Source organism: Berghia stephanieae, chromosome 6, assembly GCF_034508935.2.
Source record: "Berghia stephanieae isolate SIO BIC M18660-M18661 chromosome 6, UCSD_Bste_1.3, whole genome shotgun sequence".
Classification (NCBI taxonomy): Eukaryota; Metazoa; Mollusca; class Gastropoda; order Nudibranchia; family Aeolidiidae; genus Berghia; species Berghia stephanieae.
Genome location: NC_088365.1, coordinates 28854468 through 28870773, shown reverse-complemented (window position 1 = coordinate 28870773; position 16306 = coordinate 28854468). Strand labels below are relative to the sequence as shown.

Sequence of the window (16306 nt, the reverse complement as noted above, 5' to 3'; positions counted from 1 at the left end):
AAACCTGTAACAGTCATCTTTCTATTTCGAATAGATGAGAGGGAGCAAGGCTTTACACCTTATTGCTACACACATTAGCCTAGTTTTCATCTAACACATGCATATACACACAAAGAGCCCACGTACAGATGCACACATGTAATAAAGGAATTTTCTACAAACACACACACGTGGGTAACATTATTTCTTTGTGTCCTTTGTTTGAGATGTAACAGATGACCAGAGCATGCAAAACAGCGTGGTAGGGGCATGGGGGTGGGCAAGGGGGGGGGGGGACTCTTTGTTGGCTTCGTTTATGACTTGAAAGGCCACTAACTTGCCTTCAACAAGTTGAAGGACATAGCTAAACTATTGACCAATCAGAATCAATTAAATTTTTACTGCATTTCTAAATATAGAAAGGTTAACAACGCCATTCATAAACAGGGTTGATCTTGTCCTCAATAATGGACTGGCGCGCTCGATGTCAAAGTCAACTCGTACTCAATACTGGACCGTCGCCCCACTGACTCAGTTATGCTTGTCCTCAATATTGGACCTGTGCGCTGCTAGACTTAATGTATCTTTACAGGGTGTAGGCCAATTGGTCTATTTAACCCTTAATTCTTATAGTATGTTATACTTCCCTCCTTTATTTTCTTTATTTTTAACAAAACCTTTTTAAACTGTTATGGAAGCACAAGTTGAAGTAGATCGGTGTCATTACAACTTACTGACAACAGCAAAATTGTGGACCTAAACAGTGACTGAAGTTAACAATTATTTTACATATGGAGCAGAACCAGAATGAGTTGAACTCAATCGGCTGTGTCTGTACACTGTGTAGTATTATGACTGCACAGAAAATCAGCCTGTAGTTAATGAGCTAAATAAAAGAAACTGACATAGAATTTTAGATTTTTTAAACACGGAAACCGATTTCTTCAATTTCGTTCTGAATGATCCAATTCAACTTCAATTTAGTTTTTTCTTTGTCTCCCAATCACAGGCTTTGGTAGTATTGGTGCTTGTATTGAGGGTCCTGTGGTTGGAGTCATCACAGAACAGTTTGGATGGTCTGGAATGTTCTACTTCATTGTGGGCCTGGCCATCATGGGGGCTGTGGCTACATATCGGGCAGCTTACATTTATTCAAAGGTCAACAAGAACACTGTAGATTATATTGAGGGAGTCTAAGGGGCTTGTTTTTTTGTTGCCTTATTATTTTTGTTTTTATTTTGTATTGAAGAGGATGATGATGCTCCAGTTCATTTTGTCTCTAAGTCATTGCATAATATTCTGGATTTTGTTTGAAATTCATTTTTTTTCTCCTGTTACATGAAAAGAATTATATAATATAAAAGATACGCTGTGTATCATCTCTGATACAATTATATCAACATTGGGGCCAAAGTTAGGTAAGTTGTGTTGTGTTTTTTGTGGTTTTGAAAATTTTTAGATTGTAATTAGGAGCACAAGATGATAATTTATATCTAATATCTATCTTTATATTCATCAAGTATCAAGTAAACATAAATTGGAGTTTATCCAATGCAGGGAAAATAGATCCCAATTTGTTTTGATATCTTAGCTCTTGTCCTATACCTGGCTCTAGCATAAAAATGCACATAGGTTGTCATTTAGTCGTGTGATTTTGAGAGCAACAGGAATCTTTTTAGCCGTATTGTAATAAATCATAATTTTTCCAAATAATCTGTCATACAGAGTAATGTTTTGTTATGATCTGGCTGCATTTCAGCATGGAAACATTTGAAACTAGTTGGACTATGGTTGGACTACAGATGGTCATTTTCTCATACCTGCCAATCCTTCTGCTTTTGGTGGAATCATTCCTTTTTTCACTCTTCAATTTTGTACTATTCCGCTATTGTCTCTAAAATTGTGATTTTCAAAAAATGATGATAATGGTACGAATAAAAAAAGAGCAGGGGGGGGGGGGGGGTTGTTAAAAAAGTGAAATTCCTATTTTTTGTCTCAAATTCCTAATTTCAGCCATTCTGATTCCACTTTTGGAATGTGATGGGTTGGCAGGTCTGTTTTCTTATTATCATTTATTCGGTCTTATCTTTCTTACTCTCAGCATCTTACACATTACTATTATCCTTAATATCTATATTATTATAACTCTATGGAGGAATATTTTATTTTAATCGGGGTAAATTCTTCTTGCATATGGGTTATACTCGACATATAAGAGTAATTTGTACTGTTGTTAGCTAATATCTTGGGGGGGGGGGGGGGGGAAATATTTATCAAAGGAGCACAACTGTTCTTAATGTAGAAAAAATAAACAAAAATGTGCAGACCAAATGATGCTGGACATGAAGGAAAAACTCTGACCAAGGAAGAGAAATATGCTTTATTACGTTGGAATCAAATCAGAGCCAGATTTATTATATTTTTATATATATATATTTTTTTTTGTGTGTACGTGTGATGAGCTGGCTAGACAAGGGATATGTCAGTCAATTTTCTTTTTTTTTTTAAATTTGTTCTGTTTTTGTTTATGTCTGTTTTGCTTGCTTTTTTTTTAGTTGTTGGGTTTTAAAAATGTGTTTTCAAGAGTAAAATTGCCTTTGGTGTCAAAATTAAAAAGAAACAAAGGAGGAAAATTACCCAACAGTTCATTTGACCAATGGTATCTCACTTCAGTCTTTACAGGAGTTGGTGTAACAAGGATTCTTTTGATTAGTAGGTATTCCAAGCCTTTCTCATCACAAGTGCATTTTACAGCAAGATTGTTTCTGTCCTTAAATTTTATGTATTTCTTCTTTTCTCTTAATTTTGAAAGATCTTGCACGTTTTGCTGCACACATAATCTCCTAATTTTCCGTTATTGAAAGGGGACAAAATACCCTGGACAGTTATTTCCTTATAACATTTCAGGTAAAAGTCTGAGAAATGATCATTTTATTGCATGTCTTGGCCTTTTGATTTATGCAATGGCATGTATTTTATAAAGGTTTTCTGCTTTGAAACTATCATACCAAAGCTAGAAATTTATATCAATTTCAAAGGGAAAATTTGGGTTCATTAAATCACACAGCAGTTTTTTGGGGGTTTTATTTATTTTTTTTTTCATCATATAGACTTGAATCATTAAATTGGACAGATGAAATCACATTATATTTAGACCTGCCATGTATACAGATAAATTCAGTTCATTCCAATTTTGTGTTTGTGATTGGTTGGGGGTTGGTCTTGCTCGAAATTCGTTTTGAGATATCTACCTGCAATAATTTCTGAAAATCTCATATCTTAGAAGGACAGGTTTTCTGGCCAAATTTTTAAACATGAGTTTCACCAAAGTACGGCAATTTACTGATTAAAGCCATATGATACTAATTTATTTAAGAGGAAACCAGCTCAAGTTCAATTTGTATCCTCGGATCTCTATTTATTTATTTATTTATTTTGTTTTAGATACAAACGAATTTTGATAGTTTGGTAATACCCAGCACAAATGCAAACAGTATTCAAAATAGACTTAACTAAAAATCTGTAAATGTTTTAATGCATTTGAATTGTTTTACTTGTATATTTTAACAATAGCTATTGAAACTTAGGGATATATCATTGTTCTCATTTTATTTATTAAAAAACAAAAAAGGGGGGTGGGGGGAGGGCTTCTAAGAAGGTCATGGTAAATCCACGTTATAATACACAAATGATAAAGACGTTCCTATAGCTTTTGTCTTTTTTTATCATCTGCACCCTTCCCACCTCCCCCTCCCTTTGTATGCAATGATTATAAAGAATAATTCGATGACGATGACACACTGATTGCTCAGATATCAGATATTCCCATGTTTTTGCAATAAGTTGAAGTTGTCACCTAATTCAATTTGCTATTTTCCACCACATTTGTATATCTCTTCAATTGTCTTTTTCACCTATAGGCCAAAGAGCAACCACATTATGCTTCAAGTGATGTTAAAGTTTTTATATCGTAAAGTGGTGAGATTGCATTGCATCATCATCATCATCATCATCATCCTAATCCTAACCTTCCTTGCAATTTTTTAGCTTCAAAATGTATTCAAATGTTCCAATTGTAAATTTAATTTTTTTCTTTTTTTTTTCATCTGATGTTGCACGTTTCATTTTTCAGTTATTGCAATCGCTTCGGTTTTCTTGAAAAGGGAGGAGTGGATGATTTGGGATTTATGTCGATAGAATAGATCTGAAGTTGTTTAGCAGGTGAGTTGGTTTTCTGGATGTGAAACTAACTACACTCCAATTCGTAAATAACACACTCCAATTTTACAAATCCTTGCCTTTAACGAACAGTTTCTTAATTTCTGGGGGGTTATGTTATCTCCCTATTATACTTTGTATCTGTTTTTTTTCCCATAAAACAAAGTCATTTTCCTTGGTAGGGTCTTGTTTTTGCTGTGTCTTCAATCCGCTTAGATCTGTCTTCCCTTTCCATGTTGCTCTCTGTCTTTGTGCTGGATTGAGATTGTTTGGGGTTTTTTTCCTCTCTTAACTGAGAGGGAAGCAGTCAAATGTATAGTTCGTTTTCAAGAGATGATATTTTTCCTTGTTAATGATATCTCTGATATGAAATTTTATAGTCTTAAGTTTTTAATTTATTGTACTTTGTAAACATTTGAGTGTATCCTGCAGGATCCTTTGCTTGTGCCTGGATGGGACTTTTAGGCAATATCCAAATAGGCACATGAATGGAATGGCTGTGGAATCCCATTGGGGGGGTTGGGGTTTTTTTTTCTCAGAGCTTTTGATTTCTAGTATCTAAAAAAAAACAAACATTTGAAGCAAAGAAAGATAGTTAGTAGTATCAAAGGACAAACAAATTTAGATACAAAGGAATTTTGAAAGTATGATAATGCCCAAATTGTTTGGTTGTAAAATAAAGAGTTAAAATGTTTTTTCACAACTCCATAGGACAAATATTCAAATTTGTTTATGACTAATGTGCTTTGTTCTCAACTTCTTGTACATTTTTAAACCTTCTAAGCTACACCATTGTACCAGCTATTCTATTTTTACATCAATTGATTGCACCATACCACTGTCCAGGTCTCTTGCCTTATGGCTTATAGTTTGTCAATAATTTCCAACCATTCTGTTATCACCCACCAAGATATAGGTTGCACCGCGTCTCCCTCACTCAATCATAGTGGCCAACTGACCTGATAATATCGCACTGTCCCAATTTGGCAATCTAGAAAAAATTTTAAGAAAAAAGACCCATTGGACTGTTTATGTGTATAGAAATGATCCTTGTGTTAGGGTTGGATGAATAAGTGAATTAATCCCGGGTCTATTGATTACAAGCAGTGAATAGTAGTAGTCAACAGACTGCATCCCGGATCAAAAGTATTCATGAATTATTTTAGTAAATAGACCAAGACCTAATATTTTTATATTTGAAGGGTACAATAATCAAAAAGTAACACATTTGTAATTATTTAGTAAATATACCATAAAAGAGTCTTAGCTACAATAATAATTTCATAGAAATCAAATATCACCATTAAACATGAAGAAAACACTATGTACATCATTTTGATCAATGGAATATTAAACGTCAATCTAACATAAATCGAGGTGAAAAAAGATTGATCTTTCTTATCTCGTGTGAATACTACTTGTTTGAATAATTTTGAGCTGGTATTGAATATTACAGACCCGGTATTTGTTGTCGGTGACTGATGTCAAATTTATGGTAAAAGTTACTAGTATGTAATATTCATCCATGTAGCCGGCAACTAAATTCTTGCCGAGAAATCGCGGCTTTACTTTGCGTTTATACAGTTTATGACTAGCAAATTAAAGTAAGAAAAAGAAAAAGCTCTAAATCTAGATCATATTATATAATAATCCAAACAGTCTGCTGTTTTGTGTCATGACGGTATTGTACATAAAGGTGTCCCAGTTTAGCCCTTTAAAACATTAGCCGCTGTGCTCAAGCCTTTTAAAAAATTATCGCCTGCCAAAGCTGAATTTTGTGATTTATCAAATCATAGTCGCAGTTGCCTTTGAAGGATTAACTTATTCAATTTGACAGTTGACAAATAATCATATTGTTATAATTGGTTTTCAATTATTACAGGATTTCTATCTTGTGGCTAATATTTACATTAACCAAGAATTTGAAATAATTATTAGATACAGATCACATCTGGGCCCATAAACCTCTACAGGTAGGGTTTAATTTCATTCTTAACTGCTGTGACGTTATGTCGTTTTTGCAAAAGAGAGCAGTAATAGAGATGTGGCTTAGATTTCAACACCCTCATGCTTCGAGCTGGAGTCCATGAAGTGGGAGTCGCAATTTTATTTTTATTTTATTTTTTTCAAATATCTCACAGTCGTAATGATAAAGCTTTTTATCAATCAGAGACAATTATTAATTGCTAAGTTTGTCTTAGCACATCTATCGTTAAGGGGTAGGTTAAGGTTTCACTTTTAAAATCCAGTCTGAAACACACTTGAAATGATTTCAAAGCATGTCCTATTTCATACTCTTATTGCTCCTCATATTGCCTATTTATAATCCATTAGTTCTTGTTCCTTGTTTTTAATGTATAAACATTTTTGTTTGTTGAGAATGACCTTTTCAATATAAATGCATGTGTGTTGTATGGAACTTCCTCAATTTCTTTGGCATGCTGAGAATGACTCTTTTCTTTGTGTAAATCTCGACACTATGAATTAAGGACAGAAATAAGCTTAAATTTATTCCCTCCCATACCCCCCCCCCCCTCCTCCTACTCTTTAGAAGTATTTTAAAGTTCTGGATATATTTTTTTGTACTGAGCATATATATATATATGTATTCTTTTTTTTTTTTAATTTGTTTTTTTTGGGTTTTTTTTTGTTTGTTTTTGTTTTCTTTGGTCATTGGTCATTGACAGAGTGATGATTTGAATATTCAATAATATGTTTGGGCTATAGAATTCATTCATTATTTTGGTAGAGCATTGTCATGGTCTTTCACTAACTCGTCTTAGTCCACATTGACAATAACCACAAATTCTACTAATACATTTCTTTTTTCATTCATTTTTAATATTTAAAATGTTTATGTATTATTTTTTTTTTTTTTGGCAATATGCATGCGGCCTTAATATGATGACCTCTGCTTACTAAATACTGCCACTGACTTTAGGCCTCAGATTTTTTTTTATTGTGAAACATTTTCCTATAATTTTTTTTCAGTTTAACATTATCTAATGCTATTTCTAGTGCATTTTCTATTTGCTATGAGAGTTAAATTGTAGAGAGGCTTGTTAATTTTTTTCCAGTTTGAGGTTTGGACTGGAAATGTTATTCGGTTGGTTGATTGTTCAACGAAATGTTCATAAGGACTGGAAATGTTATTCGGTCGGTTGATTGTTCAAGGAAATGTTCATAAATGTGACCCAACTTGTCAATCTGGTATTGTGTTGTAATGAACTCGATGAAGAAAATGATCAGAATTAGGACATGTCAAGTTCGTTTATACTTCAAAAGCAAATCTTGCTCTCATCATTTAAGCAAACCCGCCAATTTGAAAATTCGTAATATTTAGGAGTCAAATATTGTCGTCACTATATAGTCAACTTTAAAAATCAGCAATTTACCCTCAAAAGAAATGAATAGCATTTCAAAACCCTTAAAATAATATTTTCTGGCATCAACTTTCATTTTCAATAAGTTTTGATGATTTAGAGATGCTCATGAAGTTTAGAAATTGGAGCCGAAATTTTGTAATTCTAAGAATTTTTCGTAACAACAGGCAGGTCTGATTTAAGGCAATCAATTTTAACTCAAGTTTTATAGATTAAGCTTGAAAGTCCATCATTCACATTATGATTAATCCCAACATATAATATTGCTTTGTGACAAACTGGTTACAATATTTATTTTTATCATTTCATGTAAATATTTTTTGTGGATGTGTGCCTGATGCATATAAATAATATTGACGTATTAAAGAGGAATAGTGGAAAGTGTTTTGTACATATACATAGGCAGCACTATTCAACAAGGGGGCTTTTTAATTTAATTTTTTTTTTTTTGAAATCAGTGATCAAATTCTCCCTTGTCTTTGTGTTTGCCATTGAAGGGCCATTCAATTAGGATATGAATGAGTATCTGGCCGAAAGCTGCCGTTAGTGTAATATCAACTATTTACCAGGTTTTTTGAGAAATGGGTTGTAAAAAGTAATTAACAAATATGAATACAACAGCTTTAAAGGAAAAAATGAACAAATATAAAACACGGAAAGTTTTGGGCTCAAAGCCCTTCTTCACCCAGCAACAAAAACATAAATATATTACTTAAAAACCAGATCTGGTTTTTATTGTTTTTTGTTGTTGGCTGAAGTAGGGTTTTTTTAAAACCCAAAAACGTTCCGTGTTTTGTATTTTGTTCTTTTTTGAAGCTGTTATATTCATATTTGTTTATTGTTTTTTACAGTCCACAGCTTATAATCACTTTGAGAAAAGGGTTGTAACAGAAAAAAAATTAGTTAAAAGCCCTTGATTTGAAGCAGCATTGTCATTATTCTTTTTTTACTTTTTTTTACAGATCACCATAGACCAAGTGTATAAAAATAACAGATTTTAATAGTTTGTTGTTCTCAGTTATTCCTGTCTTGGAGGGTCTGTGGATGGGATTCAGGTTGTTTGTTATTGGGATAAAGGAAATACTGGGTTTCGACTTTGTGTCATTCGTGGTTTTTTTGTTGTAAATAGCTATGTAATGTTGGCTTCGTATGTTGAGAATTTCTCATATTTTCACATGTGTACATGGTTGCTTATAGTTAAATGAGAAAATGAATTTTTATTTTATGCTTGTAATACTCTTAGAATTTTCTGGATTTTTTCATTCTTTAAAAAAATTTTTTTTTTTGTTTTTTGTTTGTTGATTCATGCTGTTTTTATTTTGTTTAGAATGCATGTAATTATTTGATATTATTTGAAAAAATTGTTCTTTGTATTTATGATTAACAATTTTCATTTGCTTTGTTCATTGGGGGGGGGGGGGGGGGGGGTATTTTGTGCATGTGTGTGTGTTTTTTTCTTCTGTTTTTGTTTAATTTTCGTGCCTGTGATAGTAAATTATCTTAATGATATTGGATTGGTATATTTGATGATTTTTGTATGAATAATTGGAAAGACTAAATACTACTAGAATTTCTTTTTTTTAATTAGAATTAACTAGAATTTAAGAGGCTGCCCAGTCGTTGTTCTGAACAGTCATTATCATTTACATTAAGTCTAATCGGACAAGGTTTTGATTAACCCTTACTGTTGTCATATCTTATCCTTTTCACCAAGACTGATGCGACTCTGGCCACAATCATCCCTAAGTGACATATCTGTTACTTATGCAGATATAATGGGTAAATGCAGATTATTTTTAGGGCCAATTTTGTTTTGGCCAAATTAGGATTTCTTACCTCCAGATTCGGATTTTTTAAACCAAAATTTTAGAGGATAATTGATAAAAATACCATTTTACTTAGTGATGAACAAAGAAAGTGAATGATGCTTTATCATTTTAAAATGATATAACAAATGAATAAGGGCAGAGATCGCTCATTTCGGATTCATACAGATTTTTAAAGTAGAAATTGTGAATTTTAACATAGACTATCCAAATAATTTTGTTTGTTGGCTGTGGCAAGTCTGGACAAATTGCAGTTAGTGCTCCCTTGGTGGAAATAACAGTTGAAATAGATGTATGATTTAAAGGGTTTTCGGTTTATGTGATTAAACGGATGTTCACTCGCTGCCTCTTGTACAGTGCATTTTTAGTTTTCAAAGCTCTGATTTATGTTAATTATGTTTCTTTTCTCAAGGTTATGATTTTCATATTCGAAAGGAAGTTTTGAGAAAGTAGCTTTTCCGGAGTAAAACAAATCAAGCTCACAAGTAGGTCCGTTTATAAAACCTAAACTATAGTATATTCTTTATAGATAAAGCCTTTCCATTTAAAATTGTACTTTTTTGATAAAAGGGGTCCTGATAGCTCAGTTGGTAGAGCACTCGCTTCGCACGTAAAGGGACCAAGATCGATCCTTGTGGAAGTTAAGATTTTTTTTTCCACTCAGCACTGATTGGTTGGCTGAGACTAAGATCTGATGGAAAATACTTTGCAATAGACTAATGTCTTATCAAAAGGATTGCAAGCAATTGCTATTGTCCATTTCACACCATATAAACTGGGATAAACTCCAGCTTCATGAGCCTGGTGGTTCTGAAGGACTACTTTTTTCTTTTAATTTCTTCAAAGAAGAAACAGATTTTATCTAATGCATTGCTTGTGGCAGGTATGTCTACCCCTTGTCCAGACCTTAATTTGCCAGTAGACAATCCGCATTCAGTGTTTTATTGTCTCAATTACTTACATTGAGTGTTGCTTAGTCTATATTTATACATGAATGTACTAGATGTACTATGGCAATGGTGAGCCGGTTTATATTATGGTGATTTCCTCATCCCTTTTTTAAAAAACAAAGCAAAAAAATGCAAAACCATGTGTTCCCAATATAGTAGTAGGTGTTCAAGAGAATGTTCGTGTTTTGTTTGTCATTTATGTATTATCCTATTATCATTTGTGAGCCTTGGCCTCAAACAGTAAAATGTTGGATTGGTTGATTTACTGAAAAGTGAATTTAAAATCAAAAATATAGATTTGGTTTGGTTTATTTGGTTACACATTGAATTGAGTTTTGTAACTTGCAGAAAATATTGATTTAATCTATTGGATCATTTTAACCCTCTCCTTACCAACCACAGTAAGATTGTCGCATTCGTTATGATGAAACCAACAATCTTTTATTCTGATTTCTTTTGTTCATCGCAAAATTTAAGGCAAATTTTTTTGTTATTTAACTATAAAAATTGAGCACCTTGTTGTACTACTCAGTTTTACTGAATAGCATTATGTTATAGAATGTAATCGTTGCTTTTCAATATGATAAAAAAATATATGTTTTTGTGTTGGCTGGGTGTGAAGTTTCAGGGCAATATCTAAAAAAAAAATGGCTGGTAAGGAGAGAGTTAATTCATAATTTTTTTTCGACAACTGGTTCACCCTGGCATGATACTGAATTGAGGCTATAGGTGACATTTGTGAATTGTATCACAATATTTATAATATTAGATTTATTTACCACAATAGATCCACATGCTACTTTTGAGAAGCAGTATATCCTATATTAATTACATTATATTTACAGGGATGTCAAATGTCTGGGGGTTTTTTTCCCCCAATTTTTTCAGGATTTTATTTTCTTCATACCTCAGCAGCTTTTCCTGCCTCTAACAAGAAGGCCACTGAAGGTTCTTCTTTTCAAGACAGAAATAATAGTTGAATTGATGCCACGAAAGCCCCATATACTTGCAAAGGAAAGGAAAGGGGAGAGTTAATAGAGATGTTTTTGTTTGTTCATTTACAAGGTTCGTTTTAGGTGAGATGTGCGGTTTCCGCTCATTTTTAGTAGTTTTTTTGGGTTTTTTTTTTTTCAAAACTCATTTTGCATCCCTGCCATTAACAGTATTTTATAATAAATCTAAAGGTGTTTATGCTTCAATCTACTTACTTTTGTATAAATTTTTTCCCTTTTTCAGATTGTAGCTTTCACCCCACCGTTTTGTTTTGTTTTTTTTTTTGTTTTTTTTACAAGCTCGTCGTGTGATTATTATAATAACATATCGCTTGTATACTGTTTTTAATTTATTTATATTTATTACTGGTTTGGCAATGGTGGCTGGGTGGGGTCTTTAGATCTCCCATGATGGGCAGGAGGTCACTTGCTGTGTCTTCTATCGCCCTATACTGTATTTGTTTTCTGAGTTGCTTTCTGTCTTCGTTTTGGGATCACTTGGTTTTGCCCTGACCTTTGCCAGAATCTTTGGCTGAGAGGGAAATGGTCAAATGTATAGTGTTAATTTATTTTTTTATTTTTTTTTTGGGGGGGGGGGGGGAATTTTTTTTTCCTCGTAAATCATCTCCCGTTTATTTATTGTAATGCTTTTTGTTTTGATTATATTAAGGTAAACCTTTGATTGCATTCCTTTTGATGGGGTCCTATGCTTTGGACGAGACTTAGGTGATCTCAAACTAAGTACACTGGTATGCTCTTGAAATCTACATCTGTTCTCTATTTGAAACATTCCCCTTTGTCTTACTTTTACTTCTGTGCTTTTAATTGTACATCTACTAGAACGTTTTTTCTCTACCATCAACTGGGGTAACTTTGCCTCAAGGGGAAACTTTGCCTCCAGAATTTTGGACCAATAAGAGATTATTTAGTTCCATGGCAATTATTTTCTTTGATAAAAATTCAAGTCCTTTAACGGATACAGTAACTGCAACAAAGCTTAGTTTATTCAAAATGCTCCAAATTTACAGAGGCAAAGTTTTCCCTTGAGGCAAAGTAACCTTAATTGACGGTATCCCATTTTCTTCATTTTTACTAGCGCTGAAATGGCCTAAATGTGTCACAGATGCCATAAAATTCTTAAAAACAAACAAACAAAAACAATGTCGGTGATATTAATTATCTGCTCTTATTTCAAAACAGGCATGCAATTTAACAACAGTGGTCAATATTTAGGGCAAGTGGACAATCCCATAATACTTTAAAATTGTGTTTACTTTTTTACAGTTATGTGTAGCACACAATGTCAGTGTTCCATGTTTAAGTCTTTAAATTAAAAATAAGCTGGATGCTGTAACAAATTAGGTCTATTAATATTTAAAGTAACAAAATGGCATGCAAGAAACTTTGTCTAAACCTTTTTTTATAATGTGGGGTGGCCTACTTGTGCATACAGCTGACCAAGTGTTAATAAATAATAAATCAGATTGTTGTTTTGCGGGTGGTTGGATGGGAGTGGGAGCATCACCCTTGAATCATATACCTATGATGTTCGCATGGGTGTACGATCCGATAGTGATGTCGTTTCTTCTTCTCTTTACTAGCCTATCCTGCTTCTTTGGTTTGTGATTGTATTTTTGACAGGGGATTTTTTTTTTCTGTAAATCTTCTGCCTGTTTGTTCTTGGTTATTTATAATTTAGCTTATGATATCTTTAGGTTATGATTTTGATTTACATTTGTACTATTTTTGTTAGATTGCTTGTTTTTTTGTTTCAGCGGTCTCTCATATAACCTCAATTGTGTTGGAAGAGACCTAAAGCAACAAACAAACAAACAAAAGATTGTTGTTTTATTATAAGGAAAACCGATTTGGCATTGTCGTGATTCTGTCATAAAAGGGTTGGTAATTTACAGATTTGAATTGAAAATATATCAGACCGACCTTGTTCCCCTTTTATTGTTCATGTGTAGTTTTTTTTTTAACTTTTTGTCATTTGCCTCAAAATGATATTAAGGTGGTTGATTAAAGAGTATAAATTTTGGGTTTAGGTTTGGATATTTTATTGATGTTCTGAAAAAGTGTGTTTGAAACAATGCCAGGAAAAGCAAGAAAGAAAAATACAATACCTTTTATTATTTTCTTTTATTTATTTTCTTGCTTCGTCTGGGGACACTGTTTCATACACACTATTTCAGATCTGTATCTTACACCAGTGCCTGCTCCCTAATTTATCACTTTGAAATGATTTATTGACGACATCAAGTATTAAAATCTCACATTTCTGGTTATTTAAGGTTAAAATCACTTTTAGACATTTTGTTCACCCCGGCATAATACCGTTTTGTGGCAACATGTTATATTCTCGTCATCATATTCTTTTAGCTTTAGTTTTTGTGAGTGCCTTCTCTCTTTCCATTGATTATTCATTTGAAGATATCTCTAAATCCATTTTGTTGCTTTTTTATTTTTTTAAATTAATCAAATATGTACCCCAACTCAAAGATTGTAGAATTCTGTCATTCATTGACGTCTCCAATTTTCATGCTGGCCAGAAATGTTTTGCTTGAATAATTGATGGATTGAAATGAATGACCCTTAACTTGTCTTCAAAGTTACAGGGTTAAGAATTTTTGACATCTTAAGGGTCAACTTAATTGATCGATGTTTCAAGTCAAACATTTGTGGCATAATGTACAAGTAAAACAAACATAAGTATTTTTGTCAGTGTATGTCAGATAATGTAATGAAGACATTTAACTTGTGTACATTGTTATAATTGAAAGGGTTAGTTCTATACCCTCCCATAGCGGGCAGGGGGGTACATACTGTGTCTTCTATCCCCTTATATCTGTTTTCCAACATGCTTTCTGTCTTTGTCTTGGAATGAGATTACTTGGTTTTGTCCTGGCCCGAGTCCTGGCTGGGAGGGAAACAGTCAAATGCATAGTTATTGTTTTGAGAAATGATATTTTTTTCCTTGTAAATCATCTCTCTGTTATGTATTATTATATTTATTTTTAATGTATGATGTAAGCATCTGAGTGTATTCCTCCTTGTTGGATTTTGTGCTTGTGTCCAGATGAGACATAGGTGATCTCAAGCTAAGTACATCGATGGTATGCTCTTGGAATCTACATCTGATCCCTATTTGTTCCCAATTCCCCTTTGCCTTACTCTCTCTTGGGTGCTTTAATTGTAATTCTAGAACTTTCAACTATCCCATTTTCTTCCTTTTTACTGGCGCTGATATAACCTAAATGTGTTGCAAGCGCCGTAAAACCCTTAAAAACATAAACAAAACAAACATAGTTCTATACCATGTCCAAGTCCTGCTTGGTTGCTTCTTGAAGTAACTGGCAATAGTGATGATACCAGTGATCTAGAAAGTTAAATTGATATTTCTTATGTGTCGAAGTAGAAGTAGAAGATACAGTAATTTTCAATTGCCGACTAGACGGGAAATAACAAGAGATTCAAGGCATTTCGACGCCTATTCAATAAGAGGCCAGACTGTACTTGGGCACTTTATATAGAATTTACTCCTTCAGTTGATTCATTCCTTTTGATTTTTATCTTCAAGTAATGCGGCTGTATGAACATATCTGGTGAATATCATGATTTTATAATTGATCATTGAAACGTTATGAGGGTTGATTCTTCATTATTTGAAATAAAAGAAATGAAGTTTTCAAAATGTCATTGTTAATTTGATTAGTTTGAGTCTGTGTGTTGTTGAGAGGGATGGGGCGGGGATGTGTGCTAGCAGTTCAATCAACAAAGCACCCCATTTCAAATAAACGTAAATGAACCTATAGTCCCCAACTCGGAACTGTTTTAGCTGCTTGGTCGAAAGTATGATCTGGCATAAAGTACTGTACTCTGTGATGATTTCGCAGATACAGTCTCTTTTCCACCACTTTCTCTCCCCTTTCGAAAAAAAAAAAAAATCAAGAGCAAGGGCGTATTCTATTTGATGTTTTATAGCATAGACAATTTTAGGTCATTACAACTTTAGTGCAAAGGACAACGATGAAATCGTCAAATGATTTTAGACCTATGCTTGCCAACAAGCCTCAAAGGTTAAGTAAAACGAAGCGAAAAACAGAAAAAAAAAGAGGTATATCCAATCAACAGCAATCTATCCTTGTGTCTTGATGAATCCACACTGACACCTGACATAACCACGTGATATCAAAAAGGATACAAATGTTTCCAGCAGATCTGGGATATAAGAACAAACCCAGGTAGACAAAATAGTGTTTTATACCAGTACTTCTTTATTTAATATCAGTACTTTTTTTTTTCAAAGAGGGGGGGGGGGGGGATTTTCAATGTCTCAAGCGTTACGCTCTTTTTAAAAATGATTTTTTATATAGCGCAATGTCCACTTAGTTGAAGCTGCAAGTTGGAAAACAGATTTTTTGGGATAGATGACAGTAAAGTGCCTATCTCCCCAATATGGGAAAAAGAGTGAATGCATTTCAAGGATGCTGCAGATATTTAATTGTAAGAAAAGGATGTTTACAAACTATAACAAGGCAATTAATTAAATTACCCAAGAAAAAGGGGAACTAGGAACAAATAGGGGACAGATGAAGATTCCAAGAGTATACCATCAGAGATCACCTATTAGTCTCATCCGGACACCAGCGCAGGATCCAACTAAGAGGAATGCACTCAAATTACGGCGCTTGCAACAAATTAAGGTCATATCAGCGCCAGTAAAAAGGAAGAAAATGGGATAGTAAAAAGTTCTAGAATTACAATTAAAGCAACCAAGAAAATGTAAGATAAAGTGGAATTGGTTCAAATATGAAACAGGTCTGGATTACAAGAGCACACTATCAATGTACTTAGTTTGAGATCACTAAAAGTCTCATCCAGACACAAGCACAGGTCCCAACTAAGAGGAATACACTCAAATGTTTTACAAATCATAAATAATATAAAGAAAACAT

General features: G+C 33.3%; 1 protein-coding gene across 6 annotated transcripts in view; it reads left to right on the top strand.

Annotated features, from left to right (window-relative positions):
- LOC144974801 (uncharacterized) overlaps positions 1 to 15042 on the top strand; it is a 32992-nt gene extending 17950 nt beyond the window's left edge. The window contains exons 14-17 of one of the 6 annotated variants that reach the window (XR_013645819.1): positions 989 to 1137; positions 3900 to 3957; positions 8543 to 9891; positions 11593 to 15042. Coding sequence is in view for 4 of the 6 variants with exons in the window: in XM_078918079.1 (XP_078774205.1) it covers positions 989 to 1137; positions 3900 to 3938; positions 12385 to 12405 (209 nt within the window). In the remaining 2 variants the exon portion in view is untranslated. Of the gene's footprint in view, positions 1 to 988; positions 1138 to 2652; positions 2692 to 3899; positions 3958 to 4111 lie in introns of all 6 variants that reach the window. The other 5 variants (XR_013645820.1, XM_078918079.1, XM_078918080.1 and 2 more) reach the window with 5 other exon arrangements.
- Positions 15043 to 16306: the final 1264 nt, after the last annotated feature.